This window comes from Loxodonta africana, chromosome 16 (assembly GCF_030014295.1).
Source record: "Loxodonta africana isolate mLoxAfr1 chromosome 16, mLoxAfr1.hap2, whole genome shotgun sequence".
NCBI classification, from domain to species: domain Eukaryota; kingdom Metazoa; phylum Chordata; class Mammalia; order Proboscidea; family Elephantidae; genus Loxodonta; species Loxodonta africana.
Genome location: NC_087357.1, coordinates 11,172,472 through 11,193,394, shown reverse-complemented (window position 1 = coordinate 11,193,394; position 20,923 = coordinate 11,172,472). Strand labels below are relative to the sequence as shown.

The 20,923-nt window shown below is 47.1% G+C and overlaps 1 protein-coding gene across 2 annotated transcripts in view; it reads left to right on the top strand.

Annotated features, from left to right (window-relative positions):
* LHPP (phospholysine phosphohistidine inorganic pyrophosphate phosphatase) overlaps positions 1-20,923 on the top strand; it is a 139,687-nt gene that overhangs the window by 34,984 nt on the left and 83,780 nt on the right. For both annotated transcript variants that reach the window (XM_003419671.4, XM_064269211.1), the window contains exons 4-6: positions 3,766-3,829; positions 4,926-5,018; positions 19,561-19,652. In XM_003419671.4, coding sequence (XP_003419719.2) covers positions 3,766-3,829; positions 4,926-5,018; positions 19,561-19,652 — 249 coding nt within the window. The remainder of the gene's footprint in view (positions 1-3,765; positions 3,830-4,925; positions 5,019-19,560; positions 19,653-20,923) is intronic.

Genomic DNA, 20,923 nt, shown 5'->3' with positions numbered 1-20,923 from the left:
TCAAAATTGTGTCTTTGATGCTCTCATTTTTAGAGTCTTAAGAGAAAACGGACTTCCACAAATCAAAATGAGAAGTTTTAATATTTTCCTTTCTGAACTAAATCTGGGCTTGATTTTATAGTGCCGAGAATTTTTCTTTATTTCTAATTCAGGAAAATAAAAAGGCGTCTAGAGGTCAACTGTTACATTTTTACAGATAAAGAAATACAAGTGCCCAGGTTAATTTTTTTTTTTTTTTTTTTTAATATCAAGGCGCTGGTTATTCCCGAAACACATGCGATTTGGTATATTCGTCTTTTGTTATGGGAATAATAAGGCTTGGGCGGCCCTGGCTGGCCCCTGAGTGTTCCAGCCGCAGAAAGGAGCCCACGGACGCTGGGGGGACAGGAGTGAGCCTGGGAGGAGCGTCAGACATGATTTTATGCTTTATTCTCCTGCCGCTTCCGATTATTCAGCACAGCCTCCCTTTAAAATGACCACTTGACCTTTCCGAGAAGAGCCATTAACCTTCCAGAGTCGGCAGAGTAAACAGCTTAATTTTCTGATGGCGGCATGACAGAAGGAATTACAAAGCCAATTCCCACTCTCAGGTCCAAACAGATGCCAAATGTAAATCACTCCACTTCCAGAAGGAGGACACTGGCTGCTGGCCGCTCCTGCCTCCCGGCGGCATGTCGGGCGCACCCTGCTCTGTCGAGGGTGGCCTCACCATCGTGGCCCCTCGGATGGCAGCTCCTTGAGGCTTCTCCCTGCAGCTGTGGAGCCGCTGGTTCCTTTCTCTGATTTTTAAGCATCCCAAACATAAATCAACTCAGAACCCTTGTCAGCTGGAGACCCCACTAAACCCTTGCCTACCACTGAATTTGTTGCAGTGTTACTAAGCTGACCGTGCATTGGTGGTTCAGTGGTAGAATCCTCACCTTTGTGCAGAAGATCCGGGTTCGATTCCTAGCCAGTGCACCTCATGTGCAGGCACCACCCACCTGTCAGTGGAGGCCTTGTGTGTTGCTCTGATGCTGAACAGGTTTCAGGGGGAGCTTCCAGGCTAAGACAGACTAGGAAGAAAGGCCTGGCGATCTACTTCTGAAAAATCAGCTACTGAAAACTCTATGGATCACAACAGAATCATTCATGGGGATGGGACAGGACTGGGCAGTGTTTCATTCCATTGTGCATGGGGACACATTTTATTTGTATGATAAACACACTAGAATATTTTTAGTTACTAAAACAAATCTATCATCTTTTTTCTTTCTTCAAACATCTGTATTTGCCCATTTTTGAAAGAGGCATAACCACAGAGAACTATTGCTCTACTGTGAGAAAAACAACATGCAGTGAGAGATAAACGGTAACTAACTCTGAAGCTGGGGGGAGGGGCAATAGGGAGTGGTGGGGTCTGTGGTGAACTAGAGCTAGTGGAAGTAGTGTCTCCAGTTAAGCTGTGTGCGTGCAGGAGTGTGGGGCCTAGTACTGTCAGATTTTCTGATTTTTCAAAAGTATCCAGGAATCTGAATATTTTATGTAAACTTTCTCAATTTTTAAACACGGGCTCAAAAAAAAAAAAAAAAAACATGTAAGAGCCAGTGTGCGCCAAATGTCTGCTCTAGACTGTAAGCTAGAGGTGAGAGCATGGGCTCAGCCCAGGCCAGGCTGCACTCCTGGCTCAGCCAGCACTTACCAGCTAGGTCCACAGGTTACTTCTCTCCCCTGAGCCTTAGTACGCCACTTGGAAAACCGCAGTGACAGTGCTACAGCTCACAGGGTGTGGTTAGAACTAAGCAAAACAGAGTACAGTATACAAAGTGCTTAGCAATGGCCAGTGGCCAGGTAAAAAGCCCCTCCCTTGGCTAGTCACACAGCTGGCCGTGTTCAGGAGGCAGAGGCAGTGAGCACTCAATCATCAGACAGCAATTCCTCAGAGATGGCCTTAGAATTGCTGCCTTGCTGGAGGAGCTGGGGAAGGGACTCGTTCATGCAGCTCTAAGAGTCCATGATTCTAAAATGCTGGTGCTGCTTCTGCTAGTGAGAGAATCCGTCCACACCACTTTCTCGAAAGCAACTTGGCAACGTATGTCAAGGGCCTCAAAAATGCTCACTCTAATCAACTCATAAAGAAAACAAAAATCGTCACAACTGGACCAATAAGCAACATTGTGATAAACAGGGAGAAGATTGAAGTTGTCAAGGATTTCATTTTTTGGATCCACAATCAACACCCATGGAAGCAGCAGTCAAGAAATCAAAAGACGCATTGCATTGGGTAAATCTGCTGCAAAGGACCTCTTTAAAGTGTTGAAAAGCAAAGATGTCACTTTGAAGACTAAGGTGCGCCTGACCCAAGCCATGGTATTTTTAGTTGCATCATATCATGTGAAAGCTGGACGATGAATAAGGAAGGCAGAAGTAGAATTGACCCCTTTGAATTGTGGTGTTGGCAAAGAGTATTGAATATACTATGGACTGGCAAAAGGACGAACAAATCTGGCTTGGAAGAAGTACAGCAAGAATGCTTCTCAAAAGCAAGGATGTCGAGACTGCGTCTTACATACTTTGGACATGTTATCAGGAGGGATCAGTCCCTGGAGAAGGACATCATGCTTGGCAGAGTACAGGGTCAGTGGAAAAGAGGAGGACCCTCAATGAGATGAACTGACACAGTGGCTGCAGCAGTGGGCTCAAGCATAACAATTGTGAGCATGGTGCAGGACCCGGCAGTGTTTCATTCTGTTGTACGTATGGATGCTATGAGTCAGAACAGACTCGATGGCACGTAACAACAACACAACAACATGATTGACCCTGAGGATATCACTTGAAATGCACAAAGATGTCCATCGCAGCCTTGCTGTGGCAGAAAACTAGAAGCAACCTAAGTGACCATCAGCAGGGGCGTTAAAAAGTTACAGCACGTCCACACGGTGGCTAGCCTTGTCTGTTTATTGTGTAGAAACAATACATCATTTGGTGAACTATAAGAAGCGGGTTACAAACTAGACCAAGCTTGATACCAGTGTTGTGAATACAAAACCAAACCAGTTGCTGTCGAGTTGGCTCCGACTCACGGCCACCCTGTGTGTGTCAGAGCAGAACTGTGCTCTGCAGCGTTTCCCGAAGCTTGCCATCGGGGTGGACCGCGGAGTGGTGGCCGGGGCTGGGCACAGCCGCTGGGTCAGCGCAGCTTCACAGAAGCAGGAAGGCCATCCTGAGAAAGGCGTGCTCCTGAGCACCAAGCCTGCCCCGCCTCTGTGAGGTGGGGGAGAAGGAGGCAGTCTTCTCGTAAAAGCATCTGGTGCCCACACCGCTGCACCTCCCTGACCTCTGGCTAATAGGAGCCGTGGCAGGGTGCTGTGGAACTAATGGGGTTTTCTTCTCCAGGCAGCAATTAGGGGTTAATTATTAGCAATTAGGGGTGAGCCACATGCTCTGTGGGCCTGCTGTCCTTTCCCAGAACACAGAACGCTTGTCTTTCTCTGTATTAGCAACTGGAACCATCTGTCCCACGGGCCCCTGTTAATCATTGCGGCGGGGTCCCCACAAGGCTGGCAGTGGGCAGCTGTTCTGACTGAGCTGCCCACTCTGCTCTCTCGCCTGGGCTTGGCGGCCGCTCGCTGGGCTCTGTGCACTGACCTCCACAGGCCATTGTCAGTGTGGCGCCTAGACTGACCCCTCATTGTGACTCAGCTGTCTGAGTCACCAGAACCAGACATGGCCGTCTCTCTTGGCACGTCCCTTCCAACTTTGTCCCTTCCTTCTCTTTTCTAGACGCTACTACAAAGAGACCTCTGGCCTGATGCTGGACGTAGGTGCCTACATGAAGGCACTCGAGGTACCTGCCCTGGGGGTGTCCCCAGCCTGTGCAGACCTTCTGGGGCCATCTAAGTGCTTCCAGTCTTTCGGGAGAAGAGAGCATGCTTCATGCCTGGAGGGACTCTTAGGATTCCAAGGGAGGCCCTCATTTCTGGGCGTTGAGCTAGGTGCTCCCTCTTCTCTGGACCTTGGCTTCACCCTGCCCTCCTCCCCCACTCACAGGCGGGAACCCCCCGCCCCCCGCCACTTCCTGCTCTTGTCTACTCTCTGGACTCAGGACTTCACATCTTCGTTGACTTCCCCTCCTGGTTCCTCACGCTGCTCCTTATAGCACCTCAGATTTGACATAGCACCTCAGACTTGACGTGACCTCACTGGACTCCCTTCAGCTCCCTTCTCCAGTTTCCAAAGCCATCTGCTGCCATGTTCCCATCCTGTCCCATCTGCTGCCCCAACCTGGGGCCCCTGACTGAGGCCTGGCTCATGCCCACTCCCATCCACACTGCCACATCCTTGTGGGCGGGGACTGACAGATGATGGAACCCAGACCCCTCCCAGAGGGTCGGTGACAGAGCTGGGGGTGGGCAGGGCAGAAGAAAGAGCCTGGGATGGTTGCCAGAGCACGGGGTCAGTGTGGGAGCCCCTTTGGCTTTGCCCCCAGCCGCAGTCGGGTGGTGAGCAGAGGGCTGAATGCCTGGTGATGGGCGCTCCGAGCGTCCTGGGCAGCCCGGTGTGGAGCTCTTACCTATGAGAGGCGCTTCTCAGGCCCATGTCATTGTCCATCCCACACCTCGTGGTTCCTGATCCCATCCCTGAGCACACATTGGGAACAGTCTTTCCTTTCTCCTAGGCCTTGAGTGGTATTAACTACTAACCTAACGTTTGGTGCTGCAGAAGAATAGACCTGGCGATCTACTTCTATGAAGATTACAGCCAAGAAAATCCTATGGAGCAGTTCTACTCTGCAACGCATGGGGTCACCATGAGTCGACATTGATTCAACAGCAATGGGTTTGGTTTGGTTCCTTCATCCACCCAGAGGGAGGCCTGAACTGCAGACTGGGCGTGTGCCTGCTTCATGGTCTTAGACCCATGCCTGTCCTCCTCTGTTCCAGTATGCCTGTGGCATCGAAGCTGAAGTGGTGGGGAAGCCTTCTCCGGAGTTCTTCAAGTCGGCCCTGCAGGAGATGGGCGTGGAAGCTCACCAGGTATGACGGTACCTTGAGAAGTGGGCATGAGCAGGTATCCGTTGGCAGCCAGGAAGCCCGGAGCTCCAACTGGGGGACTTGGGGCTTGAAATGGGTCTGCCCGTGCACTGCCCAGACCCCTTATGAAAGCTGTTTTGGCTGGAAAGGGGATGAAAAACAGAAACGAGGTCCACTGAATGTTTCTGATCATTATTTCCAGTATGAAAGTGAGAAATGGAAAAGCCTTTGACTTTATCTAAGTGACTTTCTTTGCCCCTTCTCGGGAAACATAAGAACTGACAAGTCCTATCAGTGTATTGAGGAATCCCTGGGGACGTAGTGGTTAAGAGTTTGGCTGCTAACCAAAAGGTCAACAGTTTGAATCTACCAGGCGCTCCTCGGAAACCCTATGGGGCAGTTCTGCTCTGTCCTATAGGGTCACTATGAGTCAGAATCGACTTGACTTGACAGCAACAGGTTTTTGGTATCAGTGTATTGGAGCCCTGGTGGCGAAGTGGTTAATTAAGAGCTCAGCTGCTAACCAAAAGGTTGGCAGTTTGAATCTACCAGCTGCTCCTTGGAAGCCCTGTAGGACAGTTCTGCTCTGACCTGTAGGGTCGTTTTTAGGTTGGAATGGACTCAACAGCAGTGGGTTTGGTTTTTTTTTTTTTAATCACTGTATTAAAACTATTTAATTGGAGACAGTATAACAGCAAGATAAAAACAAAACGCAAGAAATAAACCACCTTTACATTATGACTATTTTGGGGGCAGACTGCATTCCAAACATACATCTTAGAAAAGAAAAAAAGGGCAGTTGTGATTTTAGCATCCACAGCGCCTCCTGTCCTGTGAGGGTGCAGTTGGTCCCCCTTCAGCGGGCGGCTTTCTGAGAGTGTTGTTGAAGAAAGAGCAGACCAGTCTCCATAGCCAGTCCATGGCCCAATGCTTTCTATTGCCGACAGGCCCAGGGGAATCCCCCATGTGTCAGCATCCCGGGCCAGGCTGGGGTCCCAGGACCACCGGGGCGCTGCCCTGCGGTTGGACCAGCATTTCCCTGGGTGCATGCTGACCTAGAGCACTGGGCCCTCACTAGATGTTGAGAAAAGACGGCCCATGGCCAAGGAAGTGTGGGGTCACAGCACCCAATCTCCCCTGAGATTCTCAGAGGACACAGGGCCTGGGGAGTACCTGGGGAGCACCGGCAGGTGCCACAGTAGGCTGCTAGAGAATGTGAGTGAATGAAGGCTGAGTGAATGAATACCCTGGGTTTCCACTGCTTTTTTTCATAGGGCAGACTGTCTTTTTTATTGTGAAAAATCTCAAACATACACAAAAGTAAGGCAAATGCTACAATGAATATACCCATCACCCAGATTCAACAAAGACTTTGCCACATTTTCTTCATCTATCCCTTTCTTTTTTTTTTCCCTTGTTGTTCTGTAAAGCAGATCCCAGACTTCTTGTGATTGTACCCTTTCATATTGTAGTCTGCCTCTCAAAAAATACCGTCATTTTGGGACATAACTACAATGCATTACAACAACTAACAAAGCTAGCAATAATTCCTGTTGTTGTTTTTGTTAGGTGCTGTTGAGGCAGTTCTGACTCATAGCAACCCTGCGTACTACAGAGCAAAACACTGCCTGGTCCTGCACCATCCTCACAATCCTTGTTATGCTTGAGCCCATTGTTGTAGCCACTGTGTGAGTCCATCTCATTGAGGGTCTTCCTCTTTTTCACTGACCTTCTATTTTACCAAGCATGATATCGTTTTCCAGGGACTGATCGCTCCTGATAACATGTCTAAAGTACGTGAGTAGGTCTCACCATCCTTCCTTCTTATGAGCATTCTGGTTGTACTTCTTCCAAGTAATTCCAGTGTATCACCTAATACCCAATCCGTACTTACATTTCTCCACTATCTTAGAAATGGTCTTTGACTGTCCATTTGTTTGACCCACATCCTTGCACATGGTTGTCATGTCTCTCCAGCTTCTCGTTTGAACCTTTATCACAGAAAATTTCAAGTGTCTATGAAATTGTCCTGAGTTACTCTTCAAACCTTGAATGGAGAACTATTTATTCCCTGAAGTCACCTTTAAACTAAGCAACAGTTTAGCTCGAAGAGTAAAGATTGTCACCCTTGAGTATTGCATTCTTTTAAAAAATTAGGAGACCAAATGGGCAGCAGCTATTCTAAGGCACAACTTGAGGGCCAGGGAGCTTGTAAGTCAGTGGAAGTGAAACCAGAAGGGGAATAACGGGACGTTGACACAATGGGAAGAATGTAGCCAATCACTGATCGTTGTGTCTACAAACTGTGGAATGTGAGCGGGTTTTGTATATTTTCATCAAAAATAAAATATAATGTTAATATTTTAAAAATCTATGAAAGTTGAGACAGTAATGTGGTGAATTCCCAGGTACCCACCACTGAGCTCCAGTAATTATTGGCTAATCACCACTTAAGATTTTTCTTCTTAAAGTGATTTCAGACTTAGAAAACAGCTGTAAAAATAGTACAAAGAATTACCATATGCCAAGCTTCCTCCAATGTTACCTTATACAATAATTACAGAGCGATGACCCAAATCAGGAAAATCACATTGATACAGTGCTATTAACTAATCTAGAGACTTTATTCAGAAGTCATTTGTCATCGGGCTAATATCCTTTTTTTGGGACTAGGGTCACACGTTGTATTCAGTGGTCATGTGCCCTTAGTCCGTCACTCTGGAACAGTTCTTTGCTCTTTTTTTTTTTTACTTTGGAGTGAGCGTTTATTTGCATGATTCCAACATGGGGACACACTCAGGAGAGGGACAGCCTGATACGCTACACCCATGTGGCCGCAGTCGGACAACGCAGCCACCGGTACAGCCGTCAGGGCAGCCTAGCCTCCTTCAGACAGCAGGGCCGATATGGCTGGTACTCTTACTCTGAGGAGTCTCCTTCAAGCATGTAGACCGTGAAGTGGGCATCAGGTCTCTTGGGGATCCTTGGTCTTTTTTGAAGAGTACCAGTCAGTGATGGTGCAAGCCATGAAGTGCTCAGCTGCTAACCAAAAGTTTGGAAGTTCAAGTCCACCCAGAGGCTCCTCGGAAGAAAGGCCTGGGGCTCTACTTCCAAAAAATCAGCTGTTGAAAACCCCATAGAGCAGTCCTGCTCAGACACGCATGGGGTCACCAGGAGTCAGAGTTAATAGTTGGGGGCTACTGGCCAGTATTTTTTTTTTTTCCTGATGTTTCCACATGATTTAATTCCTTACCTGGAATTTCACAAAAATGTTCCGTGCACCTCTAGGTGCGTCCTGTCAGGAGGCACGGGATGTTATTTTGTCCCATTATTGGTGATATAACTTTTTTTTTATTATTGTACTTTAGATGAAGGTTTACAGAACGAACTAGTTTCTCATTGAACAGTTAGTACACATGTTTTATGACATTGGTTAACAACCCCACAACATGTCAACACTCTCCCTTCTCAACCTTGGGTTCCCTATTACCAGCTTTCCTGTCCCCTTTTGCCTTCTAGTCCTTGCCCCTGGGCTGGTGTGCCCCTTCAGTCTTGTTTTGTTTTATGGACCTGTCTCATCTTTGGCTGAAGGGTGAACCTCAGGACAGTGACGTAACTTTGATGGCTGGTTGAGGTGGAGTGGCCAGGTTTCCCCGCTATAGTATTACTATTTGTCCTTTGTAATTAAGTATCTTATGGGAGAGGCCATTGACACTATGTAAATATCCTCTTTCCCCTCCTACTCTTAGCCTCCATTGGTAATTCTTGCCTGAAACAAGAATTACTCTGGTGTTTGCCCCATGATGACTTTTGTGTTTCCATCATTCCTTTCATATTTGTTAACTGGAATTTTCTGTAAGGAAGAGCTTTCTCGTTCCTCCCATTTACTTATGTATTTATATCAACAGGGACTCATGGATATTTGCTTTATTCTAGATTTATAATCCTTTACTGTCACTACTTTGTTGCTCAGATTGTCCCATATTTGGCCATTGGGACCCCCTTCCAGTTAATCACCGCTTGTTTAATCTCCACCTCCTCACTTTTCTCTCCTAGGTTATTTTGAATCAGATTCCAGAAATCATATCACTTCATCTGTAAATATTTCTATTTATCTCTAAAAGATAGAATTCTTTATTTTATTGTGCTTTAGATGAAGGTTTACAGAACAAACTAGCTTCTCATTAAACAGTTACTACACATATTGTTTTATGACATTGGTTAACAACCCCACGACATGTCAGCACTCTCCCTTCTCAACCTTGGGTTGCCTATTACCAGCTTTCCTGTCCCTCCTGCCTTCTAGTCCTTGCCTCCGGGCTGGTGTGCCCCTTTAGTCTTGTTTTATTTTATTAGCCTGTCTAATCTTTGGCTGAAGGGTGAACCTCAGGAGTGACTTCATTACAGAGCTAAAAGGGTGTCCAGGGGCCATACTCTCAGGGTTTCTCCAGTCTGTGTCAGGCAGGATTCTTTTCTAAAAAAACGTAGTCACAATGCCATTATCGCCTCTAAATAAAATGAACAATTACCCCTTAATATCATCAAATGGCTAGCTATTGTTCACATTTCTCTGATTGTCTTATAAATGTTCTATGTTGTTTACAATTTGTTTGAATTAGGATCCAAATAAGGTTTTTGCACTGTGATTGGTCAGTATGATTTTTAAGTATCTTTTAATCTACAGATTTTCCTCCATCTTCCTTTTGTTTTCCCTTGCAACTTTTTGAAGAAGGAACTGAGTTGTTTGTCCTTAGCATTCCCCGGATATGCACCTCATTGTGTACCTCAGGGATGCCCTTTACATGCCCCTCTGGACTCTGTTTCCTGGATATTGGTAGTTAGATCGAGAAGCTTGGTCAGCCTCAGGTCTGATCTTTTTGTGTAGGTGATGTGTTCTTACATCAGGAAGCACAGAACATCCTGTTCTCTCCTTCTGTGTTGTTAGCAGCTATTAGTGATCAGTGCCTAACTCTATTAATTCACTGAGGGTCGCAAAATGGTGATATTTGAATTCTGCCATTCCTTCCTCATTTATTCTCTGGAATACTTTCATACAGGACAACTTCTCTTATCCGTTACCCTGAGTGTCTTAGTCATCTAGGGGATGGCGTTAACAAAGAGAAATTTATTTCCTCATAGTAAAGTAGGCTAAAAGTCCAAATTCAGGGCCTCAGCTCCAGGGAAAGGCTCTCTCTCTTTGTTGGCCCTGGAAGAAGGTACTTGTCCTCAATCTTCCCCTGGTCGGGGAGCTTCTCAGGCACAGGGACCCTGGGTCCAAAGGTGGTATGAGGTCTCCAACTCTCTGCTTGCTTCCCTTTCATCTCTTGAGGGTTAAAAGGGAGAACAGGCCACACCCCAGGGAAACTCCCTTTACATTGGGTCAGGGATGAGACCTGAGTAAGGGTGGTGTTACAATCCCACCCTAATCCTCTTACCCACGGGCAGAAGTTTTGATCCACAGCACATAGGAAAATCACAAAATGGAGGACAGCCACACCTGGCCTAACCAAGCTGACACACATTTTTGGGGACACAATTCAATCCATTACACTAAGGTACTGTTCATATAGGAAATTCCAGATAAATGTCCATCACTTTCCTCTTTATTAGTTTTCAAAATAATGAGTTTATTCTTTTGCATCCTCTCAAGGTGATGAATGAGATTTCCAGGAGCAGCTGGTGGATTCGAATTGCTGGCCTTTTGGTGGCAGCCATACCTCTTAACCACCGCACCACCGTAAATACGTAGATCATTATACATCAATGGATTTAAGCAGATTTGATGTTTCAATCCATTGCAGTTATTATCTTATGGCTGCTTGAATTATTTTGTCTTTGACCAGTGGGAGTGAGCCTCTTTTAGTTGGTGTCTAGTCCCTTAGATGAGACTGGGTCCTCTTGATGTGACCCTGGCAGCCTTTGAAGGTGTCTTTTACTCTCTGGTGTAACAGGATATTCCGGACCTGCCTTGTACATTTCCTGCCCTGCGCTTGGAATTAGCCATCCTTTTAGGGAGCCATGCTTACTTTTAGTGGAAAATAGTATTTAGAAGCCATAATGAAAATATTAGTGGTGCTCATTGCTACTGAGTTGTTCATCATTTCTAAGGCTGTTTACTAGACAGAGCTGGGAAATATATGTAATTTTAAACATAAAATACATCATGAGTTCATACTGAAACTTCTCATTCAGATTCAGGCCTGTGGGTTTTTACTTAATCTCGTCAATCTTATACCTGTGTTTCCTTTCTTCCATGTCAAAAATCCTGATTTTTAAGAATACCAGCACAATTACTCATTTGCTTTAGCCAATAATATACACAAGAGTCTCAAATCACAAAGAGATTGTGCTTCACGGAAGAAGCCAGACAAAAGAGTACGTGCTAACCACCAGGTCTATCAGTGACACCAGTACGACCCCCAGCAATATGATTACTGAGTATAATTACTAAAACTGATGACTGGTACGGTTTAAGATTTTTTTTTTCTTCCCTTAGAGCATATTTATAATCAAATCTCTGTGTCTTAAAGCTGCTAGGAAAACTTCCTTTCTGGGTAGTATGCCACCTGCTGGATCTACTTTGTATTCTTTTTATGTTTAATTGTTAGGAAGTTGGTTTTTCAACATTTAAATTTGTTTTGTGATTATGCAAAGTATTTATATGGCTCCAAAATCAGATCCACAAAACAAGATATATTGCAGGAATTCTAGCTTCTGCCCCATTCTTGCTATTCTTTCTCCGCCTGTTTCTCATAGGCGGCCATTTTTATAACTATTGGCTCTCGTATCTTTCTGTTTTCTAAATATAAGCAACTGTGTATACATTTATATCCTACTCATAGGATGAATTTAAGAGAGAATAAATCGTTAAAATAATTTGTTAGAGAGTTGGGGGAATGCTGATGCTGTCCGTAACGGTGAGTTAAAAAGGCGATATTTAAAATCATACAAGCGGTATGATGACAACCATCTCAAATAACCCCCCCCCCAAAAAAGCTGCTGCTTAGAAAAGAACCTAATATGAAGACATTGTCATTGGTTATATTTAGATGGTTAGTGGTTAAGAGCTCTTAACCACTGCGCCAGCAGGGCTCCTCACAGCTTGTAGTGCACTGTAAGTTAGTGTTATTTATAAACCGTATGATTAGTATGGAGCCCTGGTAGTGCAGTGGTTAAGGGCTCGGCTGCTCACCAAAAGGTTGGCAGTTTAAATCCACCAGCCACTCTTTGGAAACCCTATGGGGAAGTTCTCTTCTGTCCTATATTCTGTTCTATAGGGTCACTATGAGTCGGAATCGGCTTAATGGCAACGGGTTTGGGTTTTTTTTTTAAACTTAAGTAGGAGTCCCTGGGGGGCACAAATAGTTAAGTGCTCAGCTACTAGCCAAAAGGTTAGTGGTTCCAATCCACCCAGAGACGCCTCAGAAGGCAGGCCTGGTGACCTGTTTCCAAAAGTTCGCAGCCTGGAAAACCCTATGGAGCGGTCCTACTCTGCACGTATGGCATGGCCATGGGTCGGAATCAACTCCGTGGCAACTAACGACAACAAGACCGTGGGTGATCCTCTCCTTCTTTTTGACATTTTCCAGTTTTTTTCACAGTCCACATCTCTCACATTCTAAACGAGAAACTGCCCCCCCAACTCCTGCCCCCAAAGAAGAGCAGAGGCCCTTGTCGTGGGGGCGGCCTCAGCAAGGGGGCCAGGTCTGGTTAACTGGGGTCTCTCATCCGGCTGATGCATGCCGCGGGGCCTGGGAGGGTGGGGTTCGTTGTTCTTGGCGGTTCCTCCTGTCTGCTGCCCACGGAGGCGGCCCAGCACATCTGGAGCGATCTGTGGCCCCGGGGAGTGAAGGAATTGTTCTCTCTAGGGTGGGGAGTGTGGGGCAGAGCCGGGCCTTATTTACTGCCCACGTCACCATTCTCTTTTTCACCCTGGGCCGTCATTTCTGTCTTTCCTCATGGCAAACAACTGAGTACCGACCGGGTGTTCTTAAGCGCCCGACGGCCACCGTTTTTCTTCAGCGTTCATTAATGTCCTTTGAGCCTCAGGATGTGTAGACGCTTGATAGTAATATTTCAGAATAAGCCATTTCAGATGAACTGCCTCTTATGCACGAGGTATTATTTTGTTCCTGCTTCTTTAGTTTTAATGAAAAATGCTGCTGAGGAGCTAGCTGGCTGCCACGTGCCAGGCTACGGCGAATGTTAGATTTCTCAGGCTGCTGTAATCAATAGAGTTATCACCACTCCTGTCCCTTCATGATGGCTTCTTCCCAAGACCCCAACTTTCTTCTTGCAGCTGCGGAGTTTCTAGGCTGCGCTTGGAATGGATATAACTCCCCAAATCCAATTTTCATTTTAACCTTTCCTCCATCGCCGAGAAGTAACAGATTGCTGGTATTACTCTAATAGACGAGAAATGCAAACCTCTGAGAGGCAACCAGGCCCTTTCTAGGATTCAGTAATAAGGCAAAGAGTAAGCATACCTTAAAGGTTACTTCTAGAAATACTTCATTCTCGCAGGGTTTAATGTTTCTGAATCAGTGGGTGGTTTTATAGCTTTGTACTAAAGTCCCAAATGATGTGAATGAAGGTTTTGGCGGTTGTCCATAATCATAAGAAGTTCCGTTGGTCACAGATTTTGCAGGTTTAATGGGAATCTCGACTGTTCAAACCGGAGTGCTTAGTTAACGCCAAAGCTAATGAGCAGTGGCAGAGAAGCCTGCGGCTGGGGGCCCATTTCACGGGGGGGCAGCCTGAGGCTCGGAGCAGAAGGACCTCACATACTCTGGGCACACGTGTGCCGGGCAAATCCGGTTCCTTCGTGTGCGTTATTTCATGAAATCCTCACTCCAGTCCCCTGGTGTAGGCACTTGCATTCTCCTCCTAGGGTTAAGGCAGGCTTCTCAACCTTGGCACTGTCGACATTTTGGGCTAGATAATTCTGTGTTGTGGGGGCGGTTGTGTGCCTTGCAGGATGCTTAGCAGCATCCCTGGCCTCAACACTAAATGCCAGTGGTCCCCCCTCCCCCCCAGTTGTGACAACTGAAAGTGTCTCTAGGCATTGCCAGATGGCCCTGGGGGGTAAAATCCCTCCCGGCTGAGAACCACAGCATTAAGAGAACAGAAACGTCCAGTGACACACCAAGGTTAGCCTACTAGTAAGGCGTGTAGCTCACTTCCCATTAGGAAGTGAACAGGTTGTCAGTGAACCAACACTCAGATGTGTCTCCAGCACGGTGGGGTGGGGCCTGGCTGGGGCGGGGCCTGACTAGGATTGGGGGGAGCAGGGGAAGGGGGCTGGCCTAGGTGGGACAGGGTCTAGGGGTGGGGTGCGATCTCTGGAAGACGCAGATCCAAACCACCATTTCCAGATGTCCTTCCATCTCTTCTTGCTGTACCTCGCGATTCTCCAGGAGGCCAGTGGCATCGCAGAATTTTCTGGGTTCCATTGATGTAGTTTGAAAGGGCATCTTTAGCAGCACAATAGCATCTGTTTTGAAAAGTATTCAAATACATATTGTTTGCAGAATATAAACTGTAGAAAATAAAATTATAGACAAAGCCTTGGATGGTGAGAGTCAGGAGAAGTTGTGTGATTTTCCCGGGCTCATCCCCCCAGGAGGGCTTCTCAAAACTGGGAGTGATATTTGCACATTTATTCAGAGGGGGCCTGGCAATAAAAACTCTGTCCCATTCTTTGCTACTGAATCTGAGGGCATTAGTCCTAGATGTGGGCAGTGTGGACAGGCTGCAGCCCTCGTGGGGACGCCTGTGGGTAGGGAGAGGATGCCACAGGGTTGGGGGCGGGGCTTTCAGGGCTCCCATTTCCTCATGGCCTCCTTGCCCCTCAAGACATTCCATTGCAAGCCAGCCCTTCCCACCTGTCAGAGCCTTTCTCCCAGCCCAGGCCCTCCCTGCCTAGCTTAGGCCCCACCCCACCTTGCCCAGTCCCTGCCTCACCCAGGCTATCGTCTGCCCCACCAAGGCCAGGGCCCACCCCGCCCCAGCTCAGGCCCTAGCCCACTCAGGGGCAAGAGCTCACACCACCTAGCCCAGGCCCCCGCCCACCTAGCCCAGGCCCCGCCCCACCTAGCCCAGGCACAGCTCCCCCTAGTCCAGGCCCCACCCCCTAGCCCAGGCCCCAACCCAACCTTGCTCAGGCCCCACCCCCCACCTTGCTCAGGCCCCACCCCCCACCTTGCTCAGGCCCCCGCCCCACCTAGCCCAGGCCCCGCCCCCAGCTGTGTCCACTCAGTGACCTCCTGCTCACTTCCTAACTAGAATAGGCCCAGATGCTGGGATGCAGTGTGCACTTCAGCACCGAGCACCGTGGGGGCCAGGAGCAGTAGCTCCTCTGTTCTCAGTCCTGGCAGCTGCCTCTCTGAGACTGATGGGGGTCTTTGGTGCATTTAAACAAGTTTTTCCTGAGACCCTTTCTCCCCTAAAGCCTTTTTAAGTAGTTTTTATTTCCTTCTCCTCAGAGCACGTAAGTATTTTTTATCTGATTATGAAGCAGTTTGTGTTCATTTAAAGAAGATAGGAAAAATTCAGGGAAGTTCAAGAAAATGAGAAGTGTTATCATTCCACCAGCCTAGAAAACACAGTCTCACCCTTAACCTTTCTGATGTTTTTCTGTGCCTGTACCTACATTTTTTAAATACAACATTGGAATAAACATGTACCTGCTATTCGAAACCTGTTCTTTAGCCTATTGGGAACCGTTTCTTTTATGCTTATTCTTTTACAAAGTAATTTTCATGGCTGCATAACATTCCTTCATGTGGACTCCGTATGTTCCTTACCTTCCCTTGATGGTGGACGTGTCCCTTTCCTTCTGGTACGTTACCTTAGTGAACACCCTTTTTTTTTTTGATTCTTCAGCTAAGACAGCAGAAGAGATGATTTATTGTGCACATGTTACTCTCAGCCACACTGAGAACAGAACTAGTCCAGACTGTCATAGGTCCAGTGCAAAAGATCAAAAGGGTCTGATTTAGTAAGAGCAAGGTGGGCCCCTTGGAGGTGTTCGCTGTGATTGAGTGGCGATAGAAATTCTAGATCCATCGAGACAAGTTCCACACAGTAGCACGCAGTCAACAACTTGTACCAGCGTCCCTGGCCTTGGACATTCCCTATTCCTGCTGCCGTGGCTCCCATGTGTGGACAGGCTAGCGTTTACGTAGACCTCTGCGTCATCTTTCTTCTTCTGCATTTCAGCCTGCGCATTCGCTTCTTCCTCCACTTGGCTCTCATGGTTCGGAGGTTTCTAACAAGATGGTTGTAAGGCCGAGAAAGAACTGAACACCGTTTTTGTACATTTCTGATTATTGCCTTAGAAAACCCAGACTTAGAGTCCTAGTGGAGTCCTTGTTAGAGTTTGATACACATTGCTTATTTAGAGTTCAGGAAGGTTGTATCAATTCACCTTCCCCACCAGCTGCATATGTATTTTAAGAAACCGTTGTCTTTGAATTGATTTTGACTCATGGGGACCCGATGTGTTACAGAGTAGAAGTGCTGCATAGGGTTTTCTTGGCTTTAATTTTTACAGAAGTAGATTGCCAGGCCTTTCTTTCATGGCACCACTGGGTGGGTAGGTTTGAACCGCCAACCTTTAGGTAAGTAGTCGAGCGCAAACCGTTTGCACCACCCAGGGAATTTATGAGTGCTAATTTCCCCACATCCTTATCGACATTATTATTTCCTAACTTTTTAAAAAACTGTGATCTTCAGGTTTTGCCGTATTGGTATTGTTCCTTATGAATGTGTCAGACTGTGGGGGAATTACTTAGCAATGAGGCAACTCCAGGTTTCTGGGGAAGCCTGGGTTTCTTTGGAGCCTGGAAGCTGGAGGTCTGGCTCACCCTGATGTTAGATGCTCCGCCATGCCTCTGTGGGGGGGTGTGTGCTCCTCTGGGCTAAGGGCAGAGGCTGAGCTCTCTCTTCCCTCCCTGCCATCCCTCCTGTTTGCTGCTCTCAGATGGGGAGAAGGGCTTCTCCTGGCAGAGTCCCGGGGTAATGAAAACAGTGGGTGAAAACATGAGCTTTTGGGGGGAAGCTCTTTGGCCCTGGAAGTTTGTACACCGAAACATCACCACCACGGCTCTTTACCCAGCACTGAGAATGGTGAAGAGGAGACCCTAGCAGGCGGGCAAGTATTTAAGAAGGATGAATGAATCTGCAATTTGAACCCAACCCAGAAAACCTGCCTTGGCTACTGCAGTGCTTCTGTCTGTGGGCCCAGCATTGCTGTCTGGTGTCCCTGTCTCCCTTCCCACACTGCAGTCAGAAAGGAAGTGAAATCGGGCCTGACAGGTAGAGTTTTTTTATTTCCCCCGACAGCGCACCTCCTGACCTCTGTCTTCTTGCCAATGATTTTTTAAATCCTAAATGATTTGGCAATAATTGCTCCTCCTGGCATGGTTATTGCCCTTCACCGATAGTAAATCTGTGAAGTCCCCAGGGTCCTGCGTGCGTTTTGGTATGCGGAGCCCACAAGCTGGCCCAGACAGGCATCACTGCCCCAGTCGGCTGCACGCCCCCGCTGCTCCAGAGTGTCCCCGTTCCCCAGCCTCCTCGCCTGCTCTAGCACCCCGGTTTCCACCCTCACATGCACCTTCTTGGGGCTCCACTGGATTGGGGCATTGGTTTATCGTGTAGAATCATGTTCCTTGTATAAGTTTTTCCTCTAAGGCACCAGATTCCCTGGTTCCATCTCCATGGACCACATCAACAAATGTCCTAGCCCAGGACATCCTGGGAGGGGAAGAATTTCTTTGCTGCTGCTGCTGTGTGTGTGTGTGAGTTTATTTTCCCCAGAAGGATGGAAGGCACCAAGCATGACATGAAATAATTGGTTGTTGTCGTTGTGTGCTGTCGAGTCAATTCACACTCATAACGACCCTATAGGACAGAGTAGAATTGCCCCAGAGGATTTCCTAGGCTGTAATGCTTACAGGAGCAGATTGCCAGGCCTTTCTCCTGTGGAGTGGCCAGTGGGTTCAAACTGCCCACCTTTCTGTTAGCAGCTGAGTGCTTAACTGTTGTGCCACCAGGGCTCCTTGTAATAGTTGGAAGACCTATTACATCTATTAGAAGTCATCTGGTAAGATGGCCCCTGCAGCCTCTGGCACCAGTGGAAATCAAAATCAAACCCACGGCCGTCTAGTGGATTCCAGCTCGTGTTGACCCCATGTGTTACAGAACAGAGCTGCTCGTAGGGTCTTACTGGCCGTACTCTTCATGGAAGCAGATCGACTGGCCTTTCTTCCGTGGCACAACTGGGTGGGTTTGAACCGCCAACCTTTAGATAAGCAGTAGAGCTTAAGCCATTTGAGTCCCAAGTAGGGAACACTGCAACTATTTAGAGGTGGCCTAGTGGTGTCAGGACAACCCCTTGGGAAGGGCTGAGTACAATCTAATACCCGCAGCCTACGGCCCTCACAGCCGCTGGAGGTCAAGCTGCTTAGCAATCCCTCCAGCCGTCTGCTTCCGGGTGAGCCTCGTGAGTCAACCAGGTAACACTGGCTTTGCACGCACCTTTAGATTCGTCTCTGTGTGCTGCTGGCTCCGGTGCTGGTGTCATTTCAGGCAACATGTTGCCACTGGCTGTTTCTTCTTTAGTGATTTGATGATTTCTAGTTGGATAGACACAAAAAATTAAATTCATTTGGATTTGCCAGTTTCCTCAACATCAGTCATTCTAGAAAAAAAAATTTTTTATATTTTACATATCTGTCTTTGTGCCGCTTGCACTGTGATTTACTTAATGTTTCTTTAAATTGACTCATCTTTTATAACGTTAGTAAATGTACTTTTAAAGGACATTTTGATCATGATTCTAAATGGAAAACCAGAATCGTTCACTCACCATAGGTTACTCTAAAAATAAATACAAAACTATTACATTAAAAACGTCTGTCCTTGTTGCACCAAAAATCACATAGCCTTTCACCAGTACGGGTATCACACTTGGGGAAACATGGGGTTGGACGGGGGAAAGAGCAGAGAAAATCAGTGAAAGTGTAAAGTACAGAATGTTCAGTAGAAAGAAATGCAGTTTTATCTCGAGTACTTTGTATGTCTTCTCTATTGAAAGCAAAGCCTTTTAAGCTGCAGGCTACAGAGATGTGCGGGGAAGGTACTTGGTTTTCACAGAACCAGGGGTTGTTGGGGAGCTAACTCGGTTGTAGCATATTTAGCATCACGCAGAGTTGCGCTGCGTGCCCTGTTCAAGCAGAGGCCCGCCCGCCTCAGTATCTCCAAGCGTCCTTGTCACTTTGACGTCTGCTGATTGATTTCAAATTGCGCAAATACAGACGGTTCAGAGCCGCGGCCCACAGGGGTGGCAGCGGGAGATATATTCAAGGTGGGGTGACTTTTAATCAATACGGTGACAATATTATCCTGTTTAATTTGTATGATGGCGGTTTGGTGTTTTTAAACATCAACCCAGGCAGTTTATTATGTCAAAAAAGATGAAGACGTGCAGGAATAAAATTCTCCGGACATCACTTCTGAGTGTATTTCACTGTCCCGACAGGCCATCATGATCGGAGATGACATCGTGGGTGACGTCGGTGGGGCCCAGCGGTGCGGGATGCGGGCGCTGCAGGTGCGGACCGGGAAGTTCAGGTCAGTGCTGCGCAGGCAGGTTTGCCCGCCTTCTCACGCGGCCTTCTCACGCGGGTCGTTGGGAGCAAGCAGGCTTTTGTTTTTGTTTTCCAAAATAAAGGTGGTTATCTTCTGCACCCATCGGAGCAATACGTGGGCGTTCGCTGTCTCTTGTGTAAGTGTCTTCTAAGGACGGGTCTGGCTGACCTTTTGTAGAGAGAGAGGGGAAGGAAAAGCAGCTTTTTAAAAAAGAAATCCTTTTTAACGTCTTTTCTGGTGCTTGTTGCCTATTTATATACCTTCCTTGGAGAGACGCCTGTTCAAGGCCTCGGCCCGTATTTTAATTGGATTGTTTGTCTTTCGTTGTTGATTTGTTAGAGAATTTTATGTATATACCCTCATGGGGTATATGATTTGCGAATATTTTCTCCCATTCTCTAGGTGTATTTTCACTTTCTTGATAAAGTCCTTCAATACACAAAAGCTTTTAATAATGTGAAATCCAGTTTTTATATTTTTTCTTTCATGGCTTGTGCTTTAGTTGTTGTATCTAAGAAAACATCGCCAAATCCAAGGTCATGGAGATTTACCCGATGGCTTTTTCTAAGAATCTTACGGTTTTAGCTCTTACACAGTAAAACCTGCGAAAGCCAGAACCTGTCGGAGAAGGAAACCTCAGATATTTTCCACTAATAGAGAGCGATAGAAAAGCGGTAAACTGCACCCCGTCAAAGACAGAAAACTTTAGAGACCCAGAAAAACGAGGCAGTCCCGTTGAGTTCCGGCTTTCACAGGTTTGGCCGTATTTAGATTGTTGATCTAATCTGAGGATAAAGCAGCTTTGACACAGGGTCAGAGTCTGAATATGTGTGCATTACCGAAGGAGCCTCTGGGTGGTGCAGACGGTTCATGTGCTCGGCTGCTAACTGAAAGGTTGGAGGTTTAAGTCCACCTGGAGACACCTTGGAAGAAAGGCTTGGTGATCTACTTCCAAAAGATCACAGCCATGAAAACTCTGTGGAGCACAGTTCTACTCTGACATATGTGGGGTCCCCATGAGTCAGTGCGAACTCCATGACAACTGGTATTATGGAGCTAAAAAGGCGGAGGGCCCAGGTGCTACCCTGGCAGGGAGTCAGGCACAGGGCAGTCAGATGCTTTGCTGCATGGCGGAGGTTACTGTTCGGGAGCACTCGGCCTCTCTGCTCACCCTCTCCCTTCGCTCGGTCTTCTCCATCCCAGGGCTCTGTGGTGTCCATGTGAGACAGAGCCCAGAGACTACAGTCCTGGGT